Genomic DNA, 18,922 nt, shown 5'->3' with positions numbered 1-18,922 from the left:
CAAAAGTAACAATTGATGGACAGAATGCTGGACAATGCAAACATTCACCCCAGTCACAAGGATCTGGGTTAAATCCATCATTCGAGCAATCCTGGCTGATGAGGGGGTGCAACCCAGAAACCGGTCCTCCGATGCTTGTTTCCATTCCAGGAAGGACCTGGCCTGGCATTTCGGGCTGGATTGTTCCCATGATGCACAGGGTCAAGACTGATTTACATATGGCTGGGTTCAAACTGGAATGGCACGTGAGCAAAGAAATGATGGATTTAGGACCAGATCTCTCTACTGAGGTGAATGTATGACATTGTTCTACATTCTTTTTTTTCTCTTCAAAATATTTTATTGATTTTCAGAAGGTCAGACAGAAAGCCTGTAACAGGGTTAGCATGAGATATCTAAGGCAAAGTTAAACATATATTGTCAAAAAGTGAGGGGTAATGCGCCTATATGGGTAAGATGAGACTAACCCAAGTGATCAATAGTAAAAGAAGAAAGGACAGACAAAAGAAGGGAAAAAAGAAAGAAAGACGAAGGGAAGAAAGAGCAACGGCTAGTCCGGCTATGTCAATCACTTCCAACATTCTATGCATATGTCGGCACTAGGGCAATCCGATATTGGCAGTCCTAACATACAGAAGCAGCCTAATACAGGCAACAGTGGTTATTACACTTAAGTACAAATATTCAAATGGTACATCAGTAAAGGCACAGGATATGAGTCAATTGGATACATTTAGTTCATGGAGGTTCGTAAGAGTCTAGGGGCCCGATGTAGGTTGGCAAATACCGGTCGGAAACGGCCGAAAATACCGATTTTAGGCCGTTTCCGCCCGGTATGTGGATATTGAGATGTAGGGGCATGTCAAATTACAGAATCGGTAATTTTACCGAATCTGTAATTTTACCGATTCTGTAAAATACAGAATCAGTAAAATTACCGATTCTGTAATACATGTAGGTAGCACTGTAATCAGTCCTACCTAAGGGCATGTATGTCAGCAACATGTGCACCCATGCACAATTGAGGGGTGCATTCGGGTGTCAAAGTGACACCCTGTCCCCCTTGTAAATTCGGTACTTTTACCGAATCGGTATTTACCGATTCGGTAATTGGCATTGATTCCTATGGGCCTCAAGGCCCGTAGGAATCAATGGCAATTACCGAATCGGTAAATACAGATTCGGTAATTACCGAATCTTACCGATTCGGTAATTTAAAAATAGAAATTACCTACATCCCATTTGCCTACTCTTAAATACCGAATCGGTATTTAAGAGTAGGTAAATCGAGATTACCTACATCGGGCCCTAGATATGTGTCCAAAGAGTTCCACATCATCCTGCTGAAGGCTTTCAGGGAGGGTTTTGTAATGCTATGTTGTGTGCCCCTCTGAGATGGATGATCCAGTTTATCCAGCTCTTATGAGATGTCTTACTCGTGCCTTTCCAGTTGGCAAGAACCATTTTCACCGCAGACGTTAGTAACGGGTCAAGTAGATCTTTGTCAATCAGTTTTCAAGGTTGTGCTCATAAAGGTCATGGGTGTCCATCAATTGTTCTTTTTGCAAGTAGAAACCCCTACCAGGGGCAAGCCGCAGTGCATTCAGCAACCTGAAGAGGGCAGCATCGTGCCGCCAAGCAGACCTTGTGGGTTATTTACTTGTGATTCGCTCGTTCCACTAACCCCAGTTTCCGTCAGAAACACTTGTCACAATGGACTTTTCTCGTCTCACTTTCCAAGAGGCTGTATTGTAGGTCATCCTATGGATTTATACGTATTAATTACATGGTCCGAGCAGTGTCATTTTAGGATTTTGGGGGCCCGGGGCAAGACAAAGGTTGGGCCCCCCGTACGGAATAAATGTAAATTTTGTGACCCATTAATTACTCACCAAGCTGGCATAATGGAAACCGCAGTAAATCATAGGTTAATCTTTAAGTTGCTCGTGAACTCGCAAATCCTCAAAATGACACGGGGCGGAGAGCCGGAGTCAGAGGTAGAGGAGAGAGGGAGAGAGGTTCAGATGGAGAAATAAAGCAGACATAAGTGAAATAGAGAGAAAAGTCACTTTACCAGGGGGCCCTTTGGAAGGTGGGGCACGAGGCAATTGACCATGCCTTAAAACGCCTCTGAGCCCGAGGGAGTCAGTGTGGGCACATGCACACAGAGTTGAGGGCTAACGTTTGCACGGCACATTGGGGGGGGGCATAGATTGAGCAAAATTAAAAAAAATTGGGTGAAATTGAGAATCCACATTTCAGCTGTTCCAGTGCTCTTTATTAACCTAGAGGGTTTGGAGGAGGCCCCTGGTCCTGTTTCTTGGGGCTTGTGGGTACCGGTCACTAACGAGACCCGGCCCGCTGCCCCCAGTCATCCACAGCTGGACGATGAGTTGAGTCTGGAGTGTCTTCGGTGTCTGAACTCGCGCTCTCCCTTTCTGTGGTTAACCTCCACAGGCGGTGCCGATGGCTCTTCCCTCTCATTCCTTAGGTGGTCCTCTGAGTTGGGGTCTCTCCTGAAGACTGATGGAGGTCTGAACTGGCTGCTGTTGAGGTTCTTCCTCTGGAGGGAGGCTCCAAAGACACTAGCATGGAAACAAGTGAGCTGTCGCTATCCCCTCTCCAGGCAAGAACCTGGTCTGGAGTATGTGCCTTGTGAGCTCTTTGCTTCCACAGAGCTCTCCTTCAGGGTGCCGAAGAGTCTGTCTGTCTACTACTGTTAGGGGCGACAGACACACACACTGTGCAGATAGAATGGAGGCTTTTAAAGATGAGATGAGCGCCCTGCTCCTGGAGCCTGACTGCTCCATGAACCTTTACTGGCGAAAACATAGTGATCGGGAGCTAAAAACCAACAAACTCACCTCAAATATTTCTGCTAAAGCAACAAAGACTGCTCAACATGCCAACTAGCAAACACTATCCCACTGAACACGTGCAAAGCACCGGAAACTACAGTGACATTGGGAACTGATTGAGGAGCTTATATACATTTTTTAGGCTTTCTTGGTTTGATGGCCATTTAGAGTTGAGGGGAAGGATGCCCTTACACATTCCATGGTCAGGCTTCTAGTCCTCCCATCCTCCCCGTCACAGACGTTCTGCTACTCTCTTCGTTTTACGTCGGTTGGTACCCAGTGCGTATCCTGGTTTCATCGATGGTGTAGACTAGGTTTGTTTTTGTAGCACCGGACACTGGACAATAAGGGGCCGGGGGAATGTTTATCCTGACATAGCTTGGTGCATCATATGCTTTACAGGGCACTCCCCCAAATGCCTGCTTCTCTGTTGAAATCCTCCATATGTTCGATGGCTTTCACATGGACGGTGCTTGTTAACTGTCCTTGGGAAGCAGCAGAATGGGTACTAGGGGGAGGATCAAGTTTGGCTTACAAGTCTAGGAGGACATGAAATTTACACCAGAGTAATTCCCGATTCCTCCCTCCCAATTTGTGTAATGTGCAATTTAAGCTTACTTTAGAGACCTTTTTCTGTATACTGCTAAATACTTTTCTCCACATATTGAGTAAAATGTTCACTCCAATCAAGCCCAGCCAAGATGAAAAATGTATGCACTCTTTTTCTCTTCAAGTTTACCTGTTGCACAGTTGTTCTCTTTAAGTTTGTCTTTAGCAACAAGAATTACCTCAAAAGTTCATATCTTCAACCAAGTGTTGCAAATGTTTAAATCTTCACAACTTCGTGAAGTTGCGAAGCTTTCCATTGAACTTCACAAAGGTTGCGAGGAAAACAAACATTTGGATTTTCACACACTCCTAGCTCGGTCACCTTGCCCCACGAGGTTTCTCACTCCAAAAACATGCATGCTCTCACCAAACCACAACACTGACGTCTCCCACCGATATCCCCACCACTTCGATCACCCGGGTGAAGGTTTGGACACCTAAGGCACCATTTTTACTTAAGCTCCATTCACATCCGTCTGGTGGTTTCATGCTGGTGGCGTGCAGGCGGCCATTTTGGGTCTTTGTGTCACAGTTCACGAGTTGATAGCATATATAGTTCTCTCCCTTTGATTGCACGGAGCTGGTCGGTGATAAGGCACGCTCTTTGGTTCAAACAGTTGTTTACTCATGTTTTCCTTCCTTGTTGGCAGCAAATCCAATTTCATTGAGCAAGAGACAGACTCGACGCCCGAGTAAACTTGCGTTGCTAAGTTAAATCTTTGAAGGTAAGACAAGGGAGCACGTTCTGGATCTGGGGAACATTTTATCACAGGAGCTGTGGTCAAACATTTCTTTAAATCTCCTCCTTTGTTCCGGGTTGTTCTTGATAAAAAATGTGAATAATTGATTTTTACTCTGCTCTTTAGCTGGTATTCTCTATGGAATGATGGACATAACTGGAGAGTCAGCAACATCTGTAATGACTGCCACAGGTGGGGAGCTGGTCAAGCAGTGTAAATCTTTTTAGTTTTCCCACTTTTGCAGTGTATAAATCTTTGTGACGTAGGCGTGCCCAAAAGGTCCACAATACATGCTCTCTGCTTTGATATATTGTTTGCCGGTGACCGTGTATGTTTTACGAATTGGAGTATTTCTACACTGTATTCTGAAAGTGGGCATGGGTATGCTTTACAAAACAGATATGTATTCTTTTAATAACATGATAGTGGTTTTAGGCTTGGCCTGGGCAGTGTTTTTGTTTAGTTCTTGCTTCGTGGTATTCTGCTTTAAAATGGCGGTCTGGTGCCCTTGCAGTAGGAGAGCGTCGGCACGGAGAGTAACGAAGAGAGCATTTGATGGGTCGTGCCTCTGAAAGGGTTCTGTTGGAGTCCATCATAATAGAGCTTGTTCTATCCAAGCTTGACTGACCTTTCAGAGACGCATCCTACTATCTGAAATTTGACTGACCCCCACCTGGGCCCTACAGTGCTCGCAGAAGCCGTAGCATGGCTGGAAATCAGTGATTCCTTTGTACACACAGTTGCCTTCAATTTTTCAACAAAGAAAGCGTTCCCTGGTATCTACGCAAATTCAGTCAGTTCCATTTACTTTTAAGGATGATAATGAAGTATTATATATCGGGGAAGAATCCTGTGACCAACGGTTTGACGATTGATAAAGAATTTGAATAAAATGAGATTCAGTATGGATTAAAATGTCATGAATTCTATCTTTCTGGTATAGTCTGTGCCAGTGCACCTTGTGTCTGTTTCTCCTTTGCTATTGTAGTAGCAATTTTCTCTGGCCCGGTTAGTTTTGCTCCAGATTACGTTTCCAATAAGAAATAAAAAATAAAAAAAAGGTTTTGTTGAAACATGTTTAGCAACAAAAGACCATTACTAACATGATTTCCTCTTTCTCTCTATTTTTGGTAGATGAGGCATCGGTAAACGGCATGGTTGTGAGTGTACCAGTTGACGATGAACTTCCCGCTGCCGAGCAGGAGAACATACTTGTGAATTGATGCAACTTCTTCATTTGTAGGATGGAAAGTATTAGGCGTCTCAACCTGCGCTGCACCCAAGCATCATCAATCTGCAGAGGAAGGCTTGTGATATCACACCACAGCACTTTATACAGAGGGGTATTCCTGGAAGTTGGCAGCAGAGTCCATAGCATCTACTCTCTGAGGTCCATCTTAGATTGTTTGATGGGACTTGAGCTCATCACTGGCCGGATGTGTCAGATACAAAATATGGCGAACACTTAAAGCCTGCATGGGCTATCTGCACATCACACTTCAAGTCTTGGCACTGCATATAGGTCAGAAGGTCTCTGAATTGGTGTTCAATTTGCTGCTATTTCCCAGAAAGCTCCAGTTGTATCAGGGGCAAGTACCAAGGTCAGGCGTTTTATTTATATATATATATATATATATATATATATATATATATATATATATATATATATATATATATATATATATTTGTAAATATATAAAGAAGGAATGGACTGCACTGGACACTAAATTCTTAACAGTCCAGTATCGGATGGGTTTCTACTTGTGGAGTTACCCATTCTGCATTCTGTCCGTGGCCCTGAAATCATTTGCCCCAAGAGTGAACCCGGACTGCCAGTTCTGGGGTCTGCCTGTTCTTTCGTGTCACCTGTGCCAAAGACAGCACTGTTAACCTGAGCCAGTAGCGGCCTGCAAGACTGGAATAACGTTGGGTTTGAGGGGGTATTGGAGATTCTTCTGGTGAGAATGCCTTGCCACCCCCAATACCTTTAAGTGTTCCCTGAAGAGTGTGACAGTCGTCACTTGTGGTTAGTACCTGGGTGGATGAGTCATGCGCCCCAACACGCTTGGACCAATGTTGACATCACATTCTATTTGTTAATAGCTCTTCACTACTATTATGCAGTAATGTGAACCAGTCACCTTTGATATAGCTAAACAGAGGGTCAAGAGACTTCTACATGGGTTTAATGTATATGTCTCTGGTCTTGATAACCTCACTCCTCTTTCTGCCATAAATCCCCCACCGGCCCAGTCATGTGTGACTGAGGCACTGGAAGGCCTTTAACATTGCTCTTGTTCTGCCTGTCAATCAGACACTGGCTTCTCCATCAAATGTATAACTTTTACTTGGTAAATGCTGTGCTAGTTTCTAATTAGCTTTCAGACAAATTCAATCTGAGTCAAGTTTTCTAAAACATAGGAATGGGATGTCTCTGAAGTTAGCTGGGGTGGGGGGAGGTCTCAAATTTGCACTACAGGGTTGTTAAAAGGGATGATAAATTAGCCACTTCGGCTTTAAGGTTTTCAGAATCTACTTGTTATTACAGAGAGAGTTGTGATTCTTCATAATCCTGCAATGAATTCATAATCTCCTAAAATGATGGATAAAACCACTGAACTATCTCATAAAATAAATGCTTAATCTCTTATTTTGATATCAACAGAACTCTTGGATATCTGTCACAAATTGTTAAAATGTTAAATATTTAAAACTGATAAACTCTTTTGAAGTATTGTGCGTACAGGTGCCTACATTTTGTCTTCTATATTAATAGCAGGCCTTGATACATGAGCCCTTTTAATTCTATTTGAGTAGAGATTGAAGCTGGGAAAGGTAAACACTGCCAGTAAATGTAGAGACTTACAACCCTTTGGGGTATTTTGGAATTTCTAGACCAGCTGAGTCCTATTAAAGGCTCAGTAGGGCTTGAGACTGGATCTACCTGATTTTTCTGATCGCTTCACATTTTCCAAGAGGGCAGTCCACCCACTGTAGTTAAAAGGGAGGTTGGGACCATGCCCTCCCTGCCATGTCCAGTTACATTGTTTTAGTCAATGCTCCAAAACCCAATTAAATAAGTGATTTTCAGGGTGATTTATTTTTGTCTTGTCTCACTTAGAGATCCGGCATCGGGCAGACGCATTGGTCGGCAACAAGGGAAAGGGCTGGGAAAGGAGACCAGATGAAGACTGATGGCCAAATAATTTGGGAATTGGGAGAGTCGGAAAGTGGAATGTGTGTTGGGGGAAAGGAATTGAGAAGAGACCTATCACTGAAGCAAGCGTGTTAGAAGAAGAGGAGAGTAAAGGAGGTGGAGTAGGGGTGCCGTGATGGAGATTGGATGATTGGGTATGGAGAGACATTTGGAGAGAAGGCAAAAATGATTATAAAGGGAGTTGAGAGAGAAAGAGACAGAGGAACAGTTTGAGACGATATTGGGGTACAAGGGCAGGAGATGTACGCAATAAAAAAACGAGCACCAGGCAAGTCTAGAGGAAAGAAATTGAAAGGAATGGAAGGTGAGGGTGGAAAATGAATAGGAATGGGAGGCTTAGGAGAGGTGAGGAAGGAGGCTTGACAGAAAGTTTGGACAAAAGGAGTCTGAGAAAGTAGAGGTGAGAGAAAAGAGCTTGGTGAGAGGCTTTGAAGGAAAGGAGGGATTGACCGGAGTAAGACGTGGGCATGGCAGTGACGAGAAAGATGGGAAAGGTGCGCAGTTATGAGATAAATAAATGAGGAGAAGTCATGAAAGGCGATGGGCGGTGAAGCGAAATAGAGGCTAGAGCTGCACGGGTGATATTGAATAGCAAGAAAAGTTAGAAGTGAGTTGGTTGACTTGCAGGGAATGACCGGCAAAGAGCAAGTGGGAGGAGGTAATGGCCGGTTTCCTGTGCATGTTGTGACCAGGAGAGAAAGAGAGAGAGAAAGGAAGAAATAAATAATAAAAACATCTGGTGTGGCATACTTTTCCTTTAAAGACATCCTGATACTTTACTTGCAAACCAGTGTGGCCGTTCAATCATTACAAATGACAAAGAATATCAGGTAAGCGGATAAAAACAGAGGCTGCCCAGAGTGTCCTTAAAATGATTTTGGGAAGACCTGTAAACATATTATTCTAACCCCACTCCATGGTGTTCCATAAAGGATGGAAACCCTCACCCAACTTCGGGTGGCATGCTTCGTCATCTGGTTCCTTGCCCCAGTATTGGAACTTTCATAGATTCCCATGCTTTGTATCATTCCCCGTCGTCGGAATGGGAGCCTCGGTAGTATAAAAAATCATAGAAACAAAAGAGAAACCTAGGCCTAGGCCTCATCTCATTTTGTATTCTATCCACCTCTTTTTGTGAAAAAGAGACCAAACTTTTGCCAGGACCAATCAGAGCAGCCTCACCCTCTAGAACCTTCCTGAGAGAGCTCAGAGCCTCAGATTTTTCTACCGCACGTTGTGCTAGGGAGTCTCCACTGAGCTCTGCTCAGTTTTCACTGTTTTCTACTTATTTCTTCAAGTTTCTGCTTCAAATCGTCATGTCTGACAAGGAGAAGAAGGCCTTATTCAGGTCCTGTGCCTCTTGTGGCAAAAAACGTCTTTTTGTGGAGGATAAGCACGATAATTGCATCTATTGCTTATATCCTGACCACAAGGCCACAGACTGCAAGATCTGCAGGACTTTCTCGAACAAGACTCTTCGGGACAGAGAAGGCCGGCTACTTACCTGGCTTCAGAAGATGAAGACACGCAAGGAGGTGCTCTCTTCGGATGAGGAGGATTCCGTGTCTGCTGCTTCCTCGCAAAGATCAAAGAAGAGGGGTAGGTCTCCCCCTGGTTCTTCGACATCTGAGCCCCCTCTTAAAGCCCCTCACAAGATCTCTGACAGGTCTGAGAGGGCTGGTCCCCTTCAATCTCCTCACGAAAGTGTAAAGGAGAGGCAGGGACAGGCTACAGCAGTGGTGCCAGCCTTAAAGGACAAAAAGGAGGTGGTGATCCTTTCTCCTCCGTCCAAAAAGATCAAGCCCAGTGAGAAACACTCTACTGGCACGTCAGGATCTGGGCCGGAGAAAAAACAGCGTCCGTCGACGACGAGAACACCAGGTACGTCGACGACTGTGACTTTGGCTAAAGTTCCCGCTGTTTCTGTGGCTCCGTCGACGGGCTCGTCGACGGTAGTGGTGTCCACGACGACGACTTCGTCGACGTTCAAGGTTCCGAGCTCGTCGACGATGATGGCTTCCACGTCGACGACGACTAGCAGGCCGCTGTCGACGGCCGCAACGACGACGAAGACTACGTCGACGACGTCGACGACGACGGCTTCCACGTCGACGACGATGATAATGACGACGAGTTCGTCGACGAGACCGTCGACGGTGGTCCCATCGACGACGAGGATTGTGTCGACGAAGGCTGTGGTGCAGTCGACGGTTACAGTAACTGATGCTCCGACGACGACGGCGTCGTCGACGAGACCGTCGACGGTCCAAAAATTGCATTTTCCAGTTCAGAGAATGAAAATCACGCCGGAGATGACGTCTCCGCGACGAGTCTCTTCCCATCTACCGACAATGCTGTTAGATGATGAGTCTGACGAGGATGAGTTTCAGGACAATTATGGACCTGCCTATAGTCCCTCGGACTTGAACGTAAAGTTGCAGGAGACGGACACGGAGGAGTATTTCGACCAGGCAGGTGGCCAACAACTACATCCTTATGTTGTGGAAGAGCGACATCCGCCGAGTTTGGGACAAGGCATGGTAGCCATGCCCTCCTCTCTCATTTCGGATCTTCAGGACATGCTTCAGGATTATCGTAAAAGGTTTCCGTCAGACCCTTCCGGACAGACTACGTTTTTTCCACTTCCACCACAGCCGCAAGTGCAGCCGGCTACTAGTGTTCCGGTGGTACCCTCCACACCACCGCCAGTGACACCTTTGGCCCGGGTTCCCACACCAGATCCCGTACCACTGCCCGATGCCCATCAGGATACCTCTTCAGATGAGGAGGTTGTTCCAGTGGATCCCTTGATGGATCCTTTACAGGACCCTGACCCGGATCAGGGGGACAATGACCCGCAAGACCCAAATGCTGCTGGTCGTGACACTTCCATCTCCCCTCCGGTGGATATAGGGGGTTTTCATCATCTGATGGAACGGGCTGCTAAGAGGTTTGGACTACCTATTTCAAGAGAGGAATCGGAATGTTTCCTTTATGACTTTAAGGAACAACACCAACGCTCTGTCAAATCTATTCCCATTATAGAGCATGTATGGGAGGAGGGCATGAAGATCATGCAGAGTCCTGCCACGGTGATTCCAGTCCTCCCCAGACTGGAGAAGAAATATAAAGCTCCTGAAGGCAGTCCAGCTTGCCTTATTGGTCAGCCAAAGCCTGACTCGGTGATTTCTCAGGCGGCACAAAGCAAGTCAAAGAATCCGTCCACACCGTTGACCACTCCTCCGGACAAAGACGGCAGACGTCTGGATAATGTTGGAAAACGATTTTCCTCTATGGCCAGCTTACTGGTTAGAGCGGCGAATGCCCTTGCCATCTTAGGCCGTTACGACCGCCAGAGGTGGTGCGACATGGAACCCTTCGTGGACCTATTACCTGAGCCCACTAAGGAGGACGCCAAGAAGGTGCTGGCGGAAGGAGAGAAATCGTCTGCAGAAGTGATTGACTGCGCAATGGACATTGCTTCCACGGCCTTCCGGGCCTTGGCCGGCTCCGCCGTCTTACGGCGTCAGGGTTGGCTGAAGGCCACCTGGTTTCGTCAGGAGGTCCAGAACAGAGTCCTAGACCTCCCTTTTGATGGGGAGATGCTGTTCGGGAAGCATGTGGATGATACCCTACAGAATATCAAGAAGGACACAGACACAGCAAAGTCCTTGGGCTCTCTCACCTATCGCAAGGTCCCCTTTAGGGGCGCACGAGGGAGAGGATTTACATCTTACAGAGGAAACCAACAACGTTTTTCCTCGCAGTCTTCCCAGTCATATAAACCCAATTACTCGAATCAGCGACAAGGGCAATCAGCATCTTTCTCTCGCAACCCTCCGCGAGGCCGTCAACAGCGACAAGGCCGTGACAACACCAAACGACAATAGCGGCCTCCCGGCTCTACCTGCTGTTCCTCCCCTCCCGATCACATCAGTGGGGGGCAGGATATCCCTTTGTCTGGACAGTTGGATGTCAATAACATCGGACCAATGGGTCCTCAACATAGTGAAGAGTGGCCATACTTTGGAGTTTCACGACTTTCCTCCAACACGAGCTCCGGGCGCCATCCGCTCAGGACATCTAGGATTACTACATCTAGAAGCCCACCAGTTGTTCCTCAAAGGAGCAATAGAACCGGTCCCGCTCTCTCAGAGGGGCCGGGGGTTCTATTCAAGATTCTTCCTAGTGCGGAAGACGAAAGACACTTGGCGTCCCATCCTCGATCTTCGGGAGCTCAACACCTATCTCGTAAAGCTCTCCTTCAGGATGGTCACTCTCCAGGAAATTCTTCCTCTCTTAAATCCAGGCGACTACTTGGCGTCGCTGGATTTAGAAGACGCATATTTCCATATTCCAATACACCCAGCTCACAGACAATACCTTCGCTTTACAGTGGGAAAGAGCCATTTCCAGTTCAAAGTGCTTCCATTCGGCCTTCGATCGGCGCCGAGAGTGTTCACCAAAGTATTGGCACCGGTGGCAGCTTTCCTTCGACGACAATCTCTCGAAGTTTTCCCTTACTTGGACGACTGGCTCGTCAAGGCACCATCTTTCCAGGACGCTTCGCAAGCCGTGTCTACTTGCCTCCATTTGTTCCGCTGCCTGGGCCTTCAGTTGAACGAACACAAGTCAGTCCTCCTGCCTTCCAAATCTGCAAGATTCCTGGGGTCCGTGCTGGACACCACGCATTGTACGGCTCGTCCCTCAGAAGAGCGACAACAAAAATTGATGGTTTCGGCTCAACTACTCTGCCGCAGCAAGGTCCTATCGGTCCGCCAATACAAATCCCTTCTCGGATCGATGTCCTCCTGCATACCATTAGTACCGCATTGCAGGCTAAGGATGCGTCCTCTACAGGAGGAGCTGGACAAGCAATGGCGCCAAGCAGAGGGGTCGTTCGACGACAGGGTTGTCGTAACATCAGCAATGAGAACAGCGAGCGAATGGTGGCTTCAGAAAAGCAATCTCGCCCAAGGCCTAACATTCAGGATTTCTCCTTCACCCATGGTGATGACCACGGACGCCTCGTTGGAAGGCTGGGGTGCAGTGCTCCGAGAGCTTCAAGTCAGTGGCCATTGGAGTCCAGGACAGCGGCAGTGCCATATCAATTTCCTGGAGCTGACAGCCATTCGGTTGGCCTTGCAAGCTTTTCTACCCAGAGTGGGCAATCGCTCAGTGCTGGTCCGGACGGACAATACGACGGCCATGCACTATGTAAACAAACAAGGAGGCACCAAATCGCAGACTCTGTCCGCAGAAGCTCAACGGATTTGGGATTTCGCAATTCACAACAACATCACTCTGAGAGCCGAGCACTTGGCGGGAACTCTCAATGTCAAGGCGGACGCCTTGAGTCGCCAGACGGAAGTGACTCACGAGTGGGAGTTGAATCAATCCATTCTCGACGGAGTGTTCTCAGTTTGGGGGATGCCGACCATCGACCTCTTTGCTTCGCCGGAGAACGCCAAATGCCGGTTCTACGCAAGCAAGGTTCACCATCGGGGGTCCCTAGGGAACGCTCTTTCGATGGCCTGGTACAGCGCGTTCTTTTACGCTTTTCCTCCCATTCCCCTCATTCCTCGAGTTCTCAAGAAAATGAAGGCGGAACCCTGCAGGATGATTCTAATTGCTCCAGCGTGGCCCAGACAATTCTGGTACACAGAACTGCTGCGACTCTCCCAAGCTCCTCCAATTCACTTGAGGCCCATTCCGTCCCTCTTGTCCAGGAGTCAGGGACAGGTTTTCCACCCGGATCCGAGATCCCTCCACTTGACGGCGTGGCTCCTGAACACAGAGAATTCAGTCATCTAGCTTTGTCTCAAGAATGCAGAGAGGTCTTGGCTCATGCCAGAGCACCAAGTACCAACAAGACGTACACGGCAAAATGGAAGAGATTCTGCTTGTGGTGTCAACGGGAAGGTCTCCATCCTTACACTTCCCAACCTCATCAGTTGCTGCCGTATTTGCTATCTCTGGCTAAGTCTGGTTTGGCACATTCATCAGTAAAGGTGCATCTAGCGGCCATATCAAGGTTTCGACGCAGTTCGGCAGGTCCTTCCTTATGGTCCTCTAGGGTGGTTAAACAATTCTTGAAGGGCCTATTCCGGATGTATCCGCCAGTTCGTCCTCCTCCACCAGTGTGGCAGCTCAACCTTGTCTTGGCTCAACTCATGAAAGCTCCGTTCGAGCCGGTTCACAAGGCAGACTTAAAGTTCCTCTCCTGGAAACTAGCACTCCTCTTAGCTCTAACATCGGCTAGACGAGTGAGTGAGCTTCAGGCACTCTCCATAGTGCATCCATTCCTGCAATTTACTAAACAAGGTCTGGTTCTTCGGACTAATCCCAAATTCATCCCGAAAGTGCCATCTGAGTTCCACTTGAATGAACCGGTGATTCTGAAAACATTTTTTCCACATCCTTCTACACCTGCGGAGCGTACGCTCCATTCTTTGGACATTCAACGGTGCTTAAAGTTTTACTTGGAGCGCACACGTCCCTTTCGGAAGTCTACTCAGTTGTTTGTGTCCTACAGTGCACCTCGTAAGGGGTTGCCTTTGGCAAAGACTGGCATTTCCCGCTGGATCTCCAGTGCGATTCAATTCTGTCATCAGGAAGCGGGCAAGCCGCTGGACGGCAGAGTCCGTGCACATTCCACGAGGTCGGTGGCTTCATCTGTGGCTCTCTTTTCGGGAGTTGCCATTAAAGACATCTGCAGGGCAGCAACGTGGAGCAGTACTCATACCTTCACGAAACACTACTGCCTGGATTCTGCAGGACGAGATGATGCGGCTGTTGGCCAGGCAGTCCTGCGTAATCTGTTTCATTGAGAGGTGAGCTTTCCCTACGATCCCTCCATCCTGGTGAGCACATTTTGTTTGTTTTTACTGTACTTTATGTATTTTTCTATGGTTATGTGATGCCATGTATTTACAAAATGTGTTCATGGTGCTGTACTGCTAGCTATTCTGATACAAAGCATGGGAATCTATGAAAGTTCCAATACTGGGGCAAGAAAACAAGTTACTTACCTGTAACTTTGGTTCCCCAGTATTGGTAACTTTCATAGATTCCCATGCGCCCGCCCACCTCCCCTGGGAAAGCTCATCCTTTTACAGAGTTAGTGGCTGTTTGCACAACGGCTACGAAAATCTGAGGCTCTGAGCTCTCTCAGGAAGGTTCTAGAGGGTGAGGCTGCTCTGATTGGTCCTGGCAAAAGTTTGGTCTCTTTTTCACAAAAAGAGGTGGATAGAATACAAAATGAGATGAGGCCTAGGCCTAGGTTTCTCTTTTGTTTCTATGATTTTTTATACTACCGAGGCTCCCATTCCGACGACGGGGAATGATACAAAGCATGGGAATCTATGAAAGTTACCAATACTGGGGAACCAAAGTTACAGGTAAGTAACTTGTTTTCTCCTCACCATAACCAATTCATTGTTGAATTGTGGTCTTACTTAGAAGCACTTTACGAGATTTTTAATGTTGTTTGGTAGAAATAGCTATTGAGCGAGATTTCCTTCAACTGGTGTGAACAAAATGAAAGAGTGACTTAGCTCTCAAAAGGAAGCGACAAAAGGGTATAAAAATGCAAACCACTAACAGTACACATGTTTCTGCCCTCAATGAAGACCATGCATGGTGTGTCAGTGACACTCTTCAGGACAGGTCCCTAGGCGCCAAAGCAGATATTCCAGTTACATGATTGCTGTCTCCATCATGTCTGAAAGACCGGGAAACTGGAGGACGACACACAAGTCTTGCATATCACAGGAGGATCATCATGCACTGATGAATTGGTCATGGTGAGAACGAAGCAAGCCGCTGGTAGTGTGCAAGTGCTTTCTTCCCTTTTTTTTTAGGAGAACCATAAATGCAATTTAAGGTTATATGTTTCCCAATCTTCCCTAAGTCTGGGAGTTTGCAACATTCTGGCCCTCCGCTCCATCTCTGCGTACCTGATATTCACTATGATTTGCCATACTATTGGGAAGACCTGTCTGGGAGCTTTTTCCTCAGTTTCCCTCTTTTCTTGTGGATGGTCATGTAATCATTACCATGAAGGCATTAGAGCTTTCCTTCCTGCTCCGCCGGTGGGCAGTCCTTGTGCTCTTGCACCTACCTCATTGGATGGGAGCACCATCCCACCTTGCGCCATGGGCGGAGGTTCTGACGGAGCACCACTCGTTTTCTTCTCTACCAGTCACGCCAGTGGTGAACGACCCAACCCCTAGGCTTATCTTGCATGATCTATGATCATAAAACTGTTATCGGTTGGTAGATCTGACCTTGAGCCTTGTAATTGCTATTACCACATCACTCCGACATTGGCAGATGAGAGGCGTTAGAAGGAAATTACGTCTCCTCATATTGTCTTTCACGTGCTTCAGAGTTGAAGGCGAGTTTGTTGAACATCCTGGTGGTTTTAGTTTTTTTTAAACGTAGGACTGTTCGAGAATCTTCCTTCAAAGGTCAGTTTGAAAAGGTGAGCCATGGTAGTCAAATGGTAGGTTGAGGTTTTTGAGTTTAATTTTTTTTATGTTTGAGGATTTTTTTTTTTTTTTTTTTATAGATATCTTTTTATTAAACAAACAAACCTGACTAAATAAAAGCATCAGGCGAGCGAATCATGACAATGTGGCAGGGTAAATGCTGTCAAACGTGCAAAATAAAAATTACAGTATATAGAGCATTTGGGATCATGGGGGATTCCAGCGTTACATCTTCTCCCAGCGACTTCGGGGGGTGTACATATATTGCCTCGGTGGCTGTTCCAAGCCCCCCCAAATCTTCCCCCATTTCTGAGGACAGCCCCTAGCTACGAAAACCGCCCTCTCCCGAAACATACACCAGTCTAAATCCTGAGCCCACTTGGTGGGCTGGGGTGATTGGCCAGCTCCCCACAACTGAGCAATGTTACGCTTCACCACCATACACGCCAATGTCACCCATTGTTTCTGATAGTCGTTTAAATCTGTGGGTTTCCACACATTCAATATGACTCTACGGGCCCCGTAACGTATGATCTATGCAGGATTTTAAGTTGCACCAATCTAAGCCTCATCTGAACCCCGACTACTTTTGAGGAAGAGACCGCCTCAACCCAATCTTCATCGTCCAATTCCAACCCATCGGCACTCCACGCAGCTCTAAGACTACCAAGCGGGTTCTCTATGTTATTGATTAGTTTCTTATAGATCAGGGAAACGGTCTTTTCAGGTAGGTGTCCATCAAGTACTCGGTCTTCGAGGGGGAAAGCCTCCGGAGGCTCTGTGCCCACCGGCACGTGGGTGATAAGGGCATGTCTAATCTGTCGATATCGGAAGTGTTCATTGTTGTGCAGGTTGTATTGTGCCTGGAGAGACTCGAAGGTCTGCACACAACCCTTCCCCCACACATCTTTGATCTGACTAATTCCAATGAGGTCCCACTTGTCAAACCCCTTGGTCCGCCACAGGCTCCCAAGCCGCTCCGAACTAAACAGGGGGTAGCTTTCGTCAGTCTCCCCTCCCAGACCTTTGGTAGCCGCATGCCAGACGAGTATCGCATGTACCGTCGGACCCGACAGAGTATATCTCCCAGGTTTGGCATATAGTGCTCTAACTATGTCCCCACCTGGGGCCAGCCCCCGGTCCATGGCAAAGCCAGGGTCTCCGGAAGGGCCATAGATCACGTGCTTCAGTGCCGCAAGATGAGCAGCCCAATAATATTTCTTCAAATCCGGCAGTCCAATTCCGCCATCATACCAAGGAAGAGTGAGTTTGACAAATGATATACAAGCCCTGCCATCCCATAGCAGCTGCCGCTGGAGCACCTCAATCTCCCTGAAATAATTACCAGGCACAGGATCCATGGAGTTTTGGAGCATGTATAAAAATCGTGGCAAGGCCATCATTTTGAACAGAACCGCCCTTCCAAGCAATGATAAAGGGAGAGCTCTCCAACGTTCCACATCTCCCCTCAGCCGGCGCAAGGGGGGTTCTAAATTATTAGTATACCTCATTTTTGGATCCAATGTTATATATATGCCTAGATATTTAAATCCCACTAGTTCGAGCTTTATAAGGCACGCCTGTGGGATCTCAGGCGGATCACCAGATATGACAAACAACACCGACGTCATCCAATTTATTGCAAACCCGGAATATCTGCCAAATATCGTCAATACGTTTAGGAAATTACTCGGGGATACTCTGGGTTTTGTGAGATATAACAAGAAATCATCCGCATAAAGCGAGATTTTATCTTCCCAGTCCGGCGTTCACCGCAGTCCACATATTGACCGGTCCCATTGGACCCATGCCGCCAATGGCTCCAACGCTAGTGCAACCGCAAATAAGTAGGCCCATTCAACATGATCAAAGGCCATGGTGGCATCTAGGGACACCAAGGCCGAGTTCCAGTATCTTTGAAGCACCGCCCAAGATCCCATGAAGTTTTCGCAGGTTCAAAGCTGTATTACGACGTGGCATGAAGCCAGACTGGTCAGGATGCACGAGAGTCGTGATGACCTTGACCAACCTAGTGGCGAGCAGCTTTGCCAGTATCTTGTGTTCAGAATTGAGAAGCGAGATCGGCCGGTAAGAGGAAGGGGACATCTTAGCTTTGCCTGCTTTATGAATGACCACAATATTCGTCACCCGTTGATCATATGGCAATTGTCCCTGCTTTCCAGGAACATGGCACGGATATGGGGAGCGAATGTTATTGGCATTCAGTTTATATAATTCTATAGGCAACCCATTAGGACCCGTAGCCTTCCCGGACTTGATACCTCTAATTGCTTGTGCGATTTCGTCGTCTGCAATGGGTGAGTCTAAATACACCTATTGTCTTCTGATAGGCGAGGCATGGCGATATCTCTAATCATCTCCCCTTTCTCGATCTCGTAAAACCATTCGCCGAGGTGTACACTTCTTTATAATACTCAGAGAAGGTGTCTGCCACTGCCTGCGGGTCTGTAACTTTCGGGCAGACCCGCCACCCCCTTCCCCCCCCCCCCCGCCGGAAACATCATGGCGTACTTCATACTCTTGTCTCTCAGTCTCCTCTTCACCGCCAGGAAGCCTTGTCTTTGCTTTTGCACCGTTTGAGTGAAGTCCGGGAAAAAGGAGAGAGTCGCATTTTCAAATTTCAATGGAGCTCCGGTTCGCGCCGCCTGGAGGATCACATCTCTGTCCCGAAAATTCAGAACCCTAGCGATCATGGGACGGGGAGGAGCCCCCGGTCTGGGTCTACCTCCCGGAACTCTATGGGCACGTTCGACTGTGAAGAAATTACTCAAACCTTTGGGTTGCAGGTGATTAAGGATGAGACCTTCCACGAATAAGTCCGGTGTTTGCCCTTCCGACTTCTTTGGCACCCCCAGTATGTGAACGTTGTTGCGCCGCGCCCTTCCTTCATAATCATCAAGCTTGCAATCGGTGAGAACCTTTGAGGTCTTGAGATCATGCACCTCTTGCTGCAAAAAATTCACATCGTCGATGAGGCTTGCTGTC

General features: G+C 47.3%; 1 protein-coding gene across 3 annotated transcripts in view; it reads left to right on the top strand.

Moving 5' to 3' along the window:
* The window catches only part of MFSD12 (major facilitator superfamily domain containing 12), an 86,794-nt gene extending 79,853 nt beyond the window's left edge, over positions 1-6,941 (top strand). Inside the window, exons 10-11 of one of the 3 annotated variants that reach the window (XM_078670736.1) lie at positions 4,118-4,192; positions 5,342-6,941. In XM_078670736.1, coding sequence (XP_078526862.1) covers positions 4,118-4,182 — 65 coding nt within the window. In that variant the 3' untranslated portion in view covers positions 4,183-4,192; positions 5,342-6,941. The other 2 variants (XM_078670738.1, XM_078670735.1) reach the window with 2 other exon arrangements.
* The last annotated feature ends 11,981 nt before the right edge of the window (positions 6,942-18,922 follow it).

The sequence above is a fragment of the Lissotriton helveticus genome, chromosome 12, assembly GCF_964261635.1.
Source record: "Lissotriton helveticus chromosome 12, aLisHel1.1, whole genome shotgun sequence".
In the NCBI taxonomy this organism is placed as follows: domain Eukaryota; kingdom Metazoa; phylum Chordata; class Amphibia; order Caudata; family Salamandridae; genus Lissotriton; species Lissotriton helveticus.
Note: the sequence above shows the minus strand (reverse complement) of the source record. Positions and strands in the feature narration are given on the sequence as shown.